The following is a 10,551-nucleotide window of genomic DNA, read 5'->3' on the forward strand; positions in this document are numbered from 1 at the left end:
TAGAGCCCTCACAGCGGGGCGAATGGGTGACGTCTCGGCGGCGTAGTCGGAGAGCGAGGGCTGCAGCTACCGCTAACGCCAGCGCTAGCCCACCAGAGCACCACTCCCCGGTTCACGTGTCCAACAGATTTGCCCCGCTCAGTGTTACACCCGCTGAGGAGACTCTGGTGATAGGAGACTCTATACAGACCCTCCAGAAAGTCGCGATGTTGCGATTTGCAACTTCAACGCAACTTCAAGCAAACCCCGCGAATTCAGGGCGGTGTTGCAACTTCAGCCAATCACCGCAACTTTCCCGCACAATTGACCAATCACTGATGTCGTCTTGATGTGACGTCGACAAACTCCCGCCTTACTTCCGTATATACGTTCAAGAGGAGCAGACTGAAAGTAGCATGAGCGACGAAAATAACGGCAAAAAGATCGGGAAAAGCAGTATCCCGGTACACTACATGAAAGCGGGGATAAACTGTCCAGATCCGACCCGCGAATTGATTATCTATGGCCCCCTGGATGATATTTAATAACTATTAGAACCGGCCCGCAGGCCACAGCCGCCCGATGGTGTTTTGCACGCACAAACACTACATTCCCCACAATGCAACGGTAGCCCGCGAAGTCACTGCAGCGCACGGAAGCGGCGAGGGTCTGAGATAAAGTTTAAACTTTAAACTAGTGTTGCCACCTGTCCCGGTTTTCCCGGGACTGTCCCGGTTTTCACGTGCCTGTCCCGGTTTTACCGGGCTGTCCCGGTTTGTCCCGATTTTTCGTCTTTTTAATATTCGGTCCCGGCAAAAAAACTAGGTTAGTTCAAACCATGATTCAGACTGTTTCTGCACACTTTAAATCTGTTTTTTTCTCGCTGTGTCCATTTTAAACCCCTCCGGTAACGTTTTACCTTAAGTTTACGTTCGCCACGCCGCGCTCAACAACTTACGTTCGCCGCCCACCCCGCTCAACAGATTACACTCGCTCAGTATGACAGTGTCCTTGTTTTTTGTCAGACCTAGGTGGCAACCCTACTCAGGCCCGTTGACAGTCTTGCTGGGGCCCGGGACAAGAAAGTTTCATGTGCCCCCCCCCCCCGGCTTACGTCATTTGAATTTTCTCTGTAGCAGACAATCCTTGTGTTAGGTTATATAGTATATAATACAGCCACACATCAGCTGTTTCTGACAGCTGACTGGTTTATACTTGACGTGTCGCGAGCGGCGCGAGGGTCCGCGCGGCGAAAATGAAGTAATCGCAGTGGCACCGAACCTGCGCGAGGGTCTCGATTCTTCGCGAGGTCGTGCACCTCTCGAATTTTGTAACTTCGCGCGCGCTGCGCTTCAGCGCAATGAACAAAGTCACGTTTGCAGGGTTCATACACCTTTACAAGGTGGAATGGAGTCAAATGGAGTCAAATTAGGGTCTTTAATGGTGACGAAATAATAATAATATCGCAAATATAAGATTAGCATTTTGCATTTTACGTTCCTAATTTGTTTCTGCAATACTTTCCCTCTTTTGCGTTTCTTTCTTTTCTTTGCGTTTCACATTTTATGTTGCTGCTTTTTTTTTGCAATACTTTCTCCCTTTTGCGTTTCTTTCTTTTGTTTGCGCGTCACTGCTTTTCTTTGCGTCTCGCATTTTACGTTCATAATTTTTTTTTCGCTTCTCTTTTCTTTGCTCCGGTTTTACCCTCTGTGTGGGGGGCGGGAAAGAGGCGTGGCCAAGAGCGAAAGGCGTGCTGTGAACGTTCAGCGTCAGTTCAGCTTCCTTCCACTCGCTGAACTGAACTGCTGCAGCGCATCTGGTGTTAAAGGAAGAGAGAGGTCGGGTGTGTGCGAGGTGGGGGCTCATTTCAGGGCATTGTTTTTAATCGCTCAGGTTTTCAAAAGATCATTTCAAACCGACCTCAGTAAAATGTTAATAATAATAATATATATATATATATATATATATATATATATATATATATATATATATATATATATATATATTTTAAACGAAGTTTCAAAAGGGCACTTTCGTTGATAAAGGGCAGAGTTGGTGGTGCTTTAGCACCTGATGTCTATGTCTGCACGCATATACCTGTGGTCCAGCTGGGCGACCGTCTGCCATGATACCAGTAACCAAATTGCCGTGCTGTGTGGTTCAACTGATGACGCTGAACGTTCACAGCACGCCTTTCGCTCTTGGCCACGCCTCTTTCCCGCCCCCCACACAGAGGGTAAAACCGGAGCAAAGAAAAGAGAGAAGCGCAAAAAAAAATTATGAACGTAAAATGCGAGACGCAAAGAAAAGCAGTGACGCGCAAACAAAAGAAAGAAACGCAAAAGGGGGAAAGTATTGCAAAAAAAAAGCAGCAACATAAAATGTGAAACGCAAAGAAAAGAAAGAAACGCAAAAGAGGGAAAGTATTGCAGAAACAAATTAGGAACGTAAAATGCAAAATGCTAATCTTATATTTGCGATATTATTATTTTTTCGTCACCATTAAAGACCCTAATTTGACTCCATAGAATTCAAGCACTTGTACGTCACTTTAAATGTCCATTTCAATATTTCCCTGAACGCTAAACATAATTAAGTTAAATATTTATACATATACTCGAAATAATTTGCTTTTTATTTACATTATTTAATGGTTGTTTATTTTCAAAACGCCCAATCTTAACGTCTTCACGTTCTCTCATTTTTCGTCCTGGAATTACATTTGTTGTGAAATGAAGTAGTACTTTAGCCTAAATTCCAGCACTTTTCAAATACATTAAAATTCGACTTTCTTTTCTGCGCTCCAGATTTCTGTATTTACTTTAACTATCCACCACTGTATTTCCCGCTGTTGGACGGGTACCAGCCAGCTACGGTCGATGCTAGATCAAACCATTTTTCAGTGGGAGGCGGGGGTGTATGCACTTAATGGAAAATATGCAGATAGGTAAAAAAAACATATATTTTAGCCATTGAGCTTATGTTGAGTACAAAAATTTATATTAATGAAAGATTTCAAGATTATTTAAAATTATAGACTTTAAATAAAAAATAAATTGCTGGGCTCTTTGATGGGCCCCCCTGGCCCTGGGGCCCGGGACAACAGACCCGGTTGTCCCCCCCTGTCGACGGGGCTGACCCTACTTTAAACTGAGATAAAGTTTAAATTCAGAGATAAAGTTTATTTATCTCTGATCCATATCTATGAGTTACTAGTTCGCTCTGGCGCCAACCACTGGCGATCGATCTCGATATAATACTTAATTTGTGTCCATTTTACAGGCCGCCCGGTAACAACTTACGTTCGCTAACCCCGCCACCCCCTCCAGGTTCAAATCTCACTTCAAGCGATCTTGAAAAGTTGGCAACCCTGAATAAATAGGTAAATAGATCATTAAAATGGACTACTAAATAGAGGAAACCATACAACATTTACTCCCTATTGTAATGTACTCACAAAAAAGCAAAAACACACCGCAACTTCCATCGCATTTTTTTTAAAAACACCCGCAACATCAAACATTTTAGCCCGCAACAATCACAAAAAAGGCCCGCGAAATCCTGGTGGGACTGTCTATAGTCCGACACGTGAAAGTCGCTATTCCTGTAGGGGCACCAGCGGTTACAGTCAGCTGTTTACCGGGAGCCAGAGCGCCGGACATTAGTGGCAACCTTAGACTGTTAGCCCATAGGAGATTCTCTAGGATAGTTATTCATGTAGGGGCCAACGATATACAGTCAGAGGTGACTAAGGCTAATGTTAAAGAGGTGGTTAAATTAGCCTAACTAATATTTAACTAATATTCAGACTTCACACCCAATTATTACCTATATGACCGATCTGAAAATCGGATTAATCAATATTCGATCGCTCAACTCAAAAGCAGTTTTTGTAAATGACCTTATAACTCACCAGAAAATTGATATTATGTGTCTAACTGAAACGTGGATTCAATCTGGTGATTATTTAACACTAAACGAAGCCACTCCTGTGGGATATAGTTATATACATAGACCTAGATTGTCAGGCAGAGGAGGAGGAATATGTATAATATATGGTGATTGTTTAGAAATTCATCAGAAATACTTAGATATCTCAAACTCATTTGAGATGCAATCTATTAATGTAATTAGTCCATCCGTAAATAAAAGTGCGTTTTCCCTAACAAATGTATATAGACCACCAGGGCCTTACTCAGATTTCTTAAAAGATTTCACCGATATTGCAGCAAATTTAGCAGTAAGTAGTGACAAAATAATAATGGTAGGAGACTTTAACGTACATTTTGATAATGCGGACGATCCACTGACAAGGGCTTTTACTTCTATATTAAACTCTGTCGGCATTATACAAAACGTAGTAGGACCTACACATTATCAAAATCATACCCTAGATTTAATCTTAACGCTGGGTATCGACGTAGATAATATAAATATACTCCCGCAAACTGTAGCTATCTCTGATCACTATTTAGTCCAATTTGAGATTCATCTTAACATAAATACCCGCCCTTCTCCTCGGCAGTGTATAAAGCGCTCGATAAATTCATTAACAGTAACACAGTTTATTGAAGCCCTCCCTGATTTAACTGCTCTAGCCTACTCGCCATCCGATCCAGGAGTTAGATAGTCTAACCAGCTGCATAGAGAATACCTGCAGATCAGCTCTAGATATAGTAGCTCCACTCAAATATAAAAAGACTAGATCTAAAAAGCTCGCCCCGTGGTACACCGACCAAACTAGAAACTTAAAACAAATAGCACGTAAATTAGAGCGTAAATGGCGATCTACAAAGTTGGAAGTATTCCACTGTGCCTGGAAGGATAGCATTATTGACTACAAACGGGCACTCGCTAAAGCACACTCAGCATACCTAGCCTCACTGATAGTATTAAAAAGAAATCTAGGATTGTTTTTATTTTTCTCTATTTCCAAACTTACAAAAAATCAAGCAGGCGCAGAACCTCAGATTCCAGTAAACCTCACTGGTAATGTATTTATAGATTTCTTTGATAATAAAATAGAGAATATTAGAAAAAATATAAAACCTTTTATTAGCAATACAACGGGTATGTCATCTGGTTTGGTTCATATTGATTTAAATTACAAACTTGATGCTTTTCATCCACTCCCACAATCAGAATTAGAGAAAATAATTTCTTCCTTCAATTGTGCTACCTGCACACTAGACTCGGTTCCCTCGAAGTTATTAAAAGAGGTATTACCAGCGGTAACTGAACCTCTTCTAACTATATTTAACTCATCCATTACAATAGGTCACATGCCCAAATCATGTAAATTAGCAGTTATTAAACCTCTGATCAAGAAGCCAAATCTTGATCCGACTGTACTATCTAATTATAGACCCATTTCAAACACATCATTTATATCTAAGATCATAGAAAAAGCTGTTGCCCAGCAATTATGCCTATCTGCATAGGAATCACATATTTGAAAAATTCCAATCTGGTTTTAGGCCCCATCACAGTACTGAAACAGCATTAGTTAAAGTAACAAATGATCTCCTTGCTTCAGATCAAGGCTATGTATCACTGTTAGTGCTTCTTGATCATAGGATCCTGCTAGAAAGGTTAGAACGCTGGGTTGGAGTCTCAGGCACAGCCCTTTCATGGTTTTATTCTTACCTAACAAATCGCTATCAGTTTGTAGAGCTCAATAATATTCCATCTAAACGTACAAAAGTTAAATATGGGGTCCCGTAAGGCTCCATTTTAGGACCACTATTATTTACATTATATATGCTACCATTGGGCACAGTCAGGGGCGGACTGGGACAAAAAATCGGCCCTGGCATTTTTGGACCAGACCGGCCCACTCACACTCGATAACGCTTTTCATACTTTTCAGTTTTTTGAATGTGTATACCAACAGTTTACACTCTTTAAAACCATGTACCCTAAGCCATGCCAGTTTACAGGAATTAGTGAGAGTGAAATTAAATAATTTTAAAATCATTAAATACTTTCAAAAAGTTTTGTTTATTAACAGTATGAAAATGCATATTGAACCACTCCATCACAGTAATGAATGCAGCATTCATCCAACTGGGTGTGCCTATGTGTTTCAGGGAGGAAGACAAGAGAACGAAAGAATAGAGATGAAAAATAAAGGATCAGATGCTAACTCTTCCAAGAGTAGTACTCAATAAATTGTGAACTTACCCAGTCAAAAGAATGAATGTATGTTTTTTTTTATCTCAACATAAGGAATTAATTATTGTTGTTTTATCTGAAAAACAGACACACAGCTGCATTGGCATAATACTGGCAAAAAAAAATGTCATTGTAAAAAATAAGATTTTCTTTAATTAGAGCCTACATTTTCTTTAGCCAGCTAGGCTAAATGGCCCCAAACACATCCAGGAGAAAAAGTAGCTAAACCTAGGCTTACAAGTTAAACAATCAATGGCCTAATAACAAAATCAGAAAACTGCCCAGTAACTCAGTTTAATTGAATGGTGGCTTTAAAAATACACCTAGAAATACTGGATTTATGAAGATTTGTGAAGAGGCACACAGCAGCATTGGCATATGGCACAGGCAATAAACAAAATTACCATTTTAAAAAGTGTAATTTCCTTTAATTTCTGTACATTGTCCCTAAACACCTCCATAAAAGCTACCAAACATTTCCCCTTCCTACCAAGCATAGCCTTAGCCTAGCCTACTACTCACCCCACAAATATTAATAGTATAATAATGAAAATAGAATGCTGCCTGCTGAGTGACTTAGTACTGTTTTTGTTGGTGAATGGAGGTTTTAAAAGTGTTCTCACATTTAAGACTATTTAGTTCAGAATGGAAGACATAAAAGTACTAAAATAGGCTTATTTTCTCATTCAGTCAGTGTACACAAAGTCTTATAATAGAGGTAAGGACGTTATTCACTTATTTTACCTTTTGCATTTACAATACAAACTAACTCGGCCATAGAACATTAGCCAAAATGATTTTATTGATGTTTTATCAATTTATCAGATTTGGCAAAGGGTTTGGTTGCTTAACCCTACTCATTTTATAGCTGCTCTGAAAGGAGTCAGGCTTACCGCACGTTCAGTACATGTTTCTGTCCACTGGCCACCGTCACCACTGTCATCAGCCACGGGAGCTGATGAAGGCCCTGCTGTGGCAAACATTTGAGTAATTTTTATACATTTGGCAGCGTTTACTTGAAGTTCATTCAAGCTTCTTTTTTGTCGTAGTTTCTCTGCACCTCCTTTGCGCTTTTTCTCCATCTCAGATACTCACATACGTTATGTTAATCAACGTTAGATTGCACTACGCACCGGCGCATGGAGGAGGGGGTGTTTGATGATATGATTGGTACAGCTCTGTGTCAGTAAAGAAAATAACCAATGGGCTGCATACCAGCGTGTTTAAGGACCGGTAAACTCTCGCGCTGACTTTTTTTTGCCAAATGCATTATGCAGGCAGCAGGAGCATCGCGAAAGGTGTGTTAATGTGATTCGCCAGACAAGTGTCAATCAGCCAGCCTCCATCTGAATCGGCCCACTGATCTACTTGTTTTATGGGCCGGTCAGACCAATATATAAATAGATAAAAAAGTGTCAGGACTGTCGGCCCAAATAGCACGTCGGCCCACCGGGAAAATGCCCGGTATGCCCGATGGCCAGTCCGTCCCTGGGCACAGTTATAAACAAACATGGTGTCAATTTTCACTGCTATGCAGATGACACTCAATTTTACATATCAGCCAAACCTGATGACAAACTCAGTTTAGGAAAAATTGAGGCCTGTGTAAGAGATAATAAATGCTGGATGTCCCTAAACTTCTTCCAACTTATTACCGAGTTTGTAAGTTCGTGTGTCTGTGTGTGCGTGCCTGTTTGTGTGCGCGTGTGTATGTGTGTGCGTGCCTATGTGTGTGCGCGTGTGTGTCAGCTTATTTGGTTGTGAGATGCATTTCTCCGTTTTTGTTGTGAACTATTCTGTGTTTGGAGTAGAATTCGTTCAGTTCACTTGGTAGTAATAAAAGCCCCATACGTATTTTATTACCGAGTTTGTTTGTAAGTTCGTGTGTCTATGTGTGTGCGTGCCTGTTTGTGTGCGCGTGTGTATGTGTGTGCGTGCCTATGTGTGTGCGCGTGTGTGTCAGCTTATTTGGTTGTGAGATGCATTTCTCCGTTTTTGTTGTGAACTATTCTGTGTTTGGAGTAGAATTCGTTCAGTTCACTTGGTAGTAATAAAAGCCCCATACGTATTTTATTACCGAGTTTGTTTGTAAGTTCGTGTGTCTGTGTGTGCGTGCCTGTGTGTGTGCGCGTGTGTCTGTGTGTCAGCTTACTTGGTTGTGAGATGCATTTCTCCAAGTTTGGTGTGAACTATTCTGTGTTTGGAGTAGAATTATTTCAGTTCACTTGGTAGTAATAAATGTCCCATACTTATTTTATTACAGAGTTTGTTTGTAAATTCTTATGTGCACATACTGGAAATTGTAAAGTGTGAAAGTGCCTATGTGTGTGTGTGTGCCTGTGTGTGTGCGCGTGTGTCTGTGTGTGTGTCTGTGTGTGTGCGTGCCTGTGTGCGCGCGTGTCTGTGTGTGTGTCAGCTTACTTGGTTGTGAGATGCATTTCTCCAAATTTGGTGTGAACTATTCTGTGTTTGGAGTAGAATTATTTCAGTTCAATTGGTAGTAATAAATATCCCATACTTATTTTATTACAGAGTGGATTCTCGTCCAACAACACCTGCCCCACCTACAGACAAGTCCCATTCTCCTCCACCACAAGGACCTCCTCCATCACCCCCAAAAGCCAGAGCATCTAAGAGGTCAGCCAGACAGCCTGCCAGGTTTTCTGAACCACTCCCACAGACAGCATCATCTGCCCAGACAAAGAAGAGGCCTCGTTCCACCCATGCAGCACCATCCACTTCAGCACGGTCTACTTCAACACCATCAACATCAACACCATCAACTTCAACGTCGTCTGCTTCAGCACCTTCTACCTCCTCAGGTACTCTTTCCTGGAAGACGGACAACGAACACGATACAGCTCCATCGATTACAAGGTTTCAGCCTGCAAGGACACCAGGACCACAACTGTGTTTTACATCTTCTTACTCTCCTCTGGATTTATTCAAGATGTTTTTCCCTCTTCAAATGGTACAGATGCTCTGCCACAGCACAAACAAGCAGGCTGCAAAGAATATAGCTAAAGGGAAAAAGTACAAGTGGTTGGATGTAACTATTGAGGAGTTTTATAAATTTATGGGACTGCTGTTGTACATGGCACTGGTGAAGATCACAAACATTGCAGATTACTGGAGAAGGGACCACATATTTTCTGTGCCACTGCCAGGAAGGATTATGACACGGGATAGATACAGGACTATCTCGTGGAATCTGCATATCAGCGATCCTGACGAAGATATCATAAACGACAGCAAGAAGGGAACACCAGAGCATGATAGACTGTTTCGCCTTAGGCCCTTGTTGGACACTATAAGAAATGCATGTCAATGCTTTTATCATCCCAGAAAACACCTGGCAGTGGACGAACGGATGGTGGCAACAAAGGCCAAAACGGGAATGACGCAGTACATGAAGGCAAAGCCAACAAAATGGGGAGTGAAGCTGTTTGTCCTGGCGGATTCCAGCAATGGCTACACTGTAGACTTTTCAATATATACGGGGAAAAGCGACATTACGTCAGGACACGGCCTCTCTCATGACGTTGTTATGTCCCTAGTGAAGCCATCTTATCTCGGCTCAGGTTACCATATTTATATGGACAATTTTTACACAAGCCCAAAACTTCTAAAAAGTTTACATGATAAAAAGTTTTATGCCTGTGGGACCTACAGGGACAACCGCAAGGACTGCCCTCATACAGCTGTCAATGCACTCACAAAAAGGTCTACAAGGGGATCCATACGCTGGATCAGAGATGGCCCCATCATTTTTGTAAAGTGGATGGACACTAGAGAGGTCTCTGTGTGCTCCACCATCCATACTGTTCATGCAGGAGAGTCTGTTCAGCGGAGGGTAAAGCAGGATGGAAGATGGGCAAGAGTCTCTGTCCCCTGCCCCACACCAATTGTGGAATACAACAAACATATGGGTGGGGTTGACCAGTCAGATCAACTCATTCAGTACTTCTCGGCACAGCACAAAACAATGCGCTGGTACAGGACCATATTTTATCACTTTATGGATATTGCAACAACGAACAGTTATATACTCTACAAGGACATGTGTGAGGCCAGAAAACAGAAGTCCATGAGCCACAGAACTTTTATGGAGACACTGACTGGAGAGCTCTGTGGTGTGCCTCTGAAAACAACCTCCACCAAGACCCGAGCAGGTCATTTACCCCATGCTGGGGGACGCCTTAGGTGTGAACTCTGCAAGACAATTGGCCAGAGAAAGGACACACCTTGGAGGTGCAGAGAGTGTGAAGTTGCTCTCTGCCTGCAGCCTGATAGAAACTGTTTTGCTGCATGGCATGATAATAGGAGACCTGAGGTTGGTGAGCACAGCCGTGGGACAGAGGATTAGGTTATATATATTGTGTGTATATATATATATAT

General features: G+C 41.8%; 1 protein-coding gene across 1 annotated transcript; it reads left to right on the forward strand.

Annotated features, from left to right (window-relative positions):
* Positions 1-3,811: 3,811 nt before the first annotated feature.
* LOC143481498 (uncharacterized) lies at positions 3,812-9,177 on the forward strand. Its single transcript, XM_076979542.1, has 3 exons — positions 3,812-4,534; positions 6,069-6,138; positions 8,834-9,177. Exons 1-3 carry the CDS (start codon positions 3,812-3,814, stop codon positions 9,175-9,177), a joined length of 1,137 nt encoding a protein of 378 aa, XP_076835657.1.
* The last annotated feature ends 1,374 nt before the right edge of the window (positions 9,178-10,551 follow it).

Source organism: Brachyhypopomus gauderio, chromosome 18 (genome assembly GCF_052324685.1).
Source record: "Brachyhypopomus gauderio isolate BG-103 chromosome 18, BGAUD_0.2, whole genome shotgun sequence".
In the NCBI taxonomy this organism is placed as follows: Eukaryota; Metazoa; Chordata; class Actinopteri; order Gymnotiformes; family Hypopomidae; genus Brachyhypopomus; species Brachyhypopomus gauderio.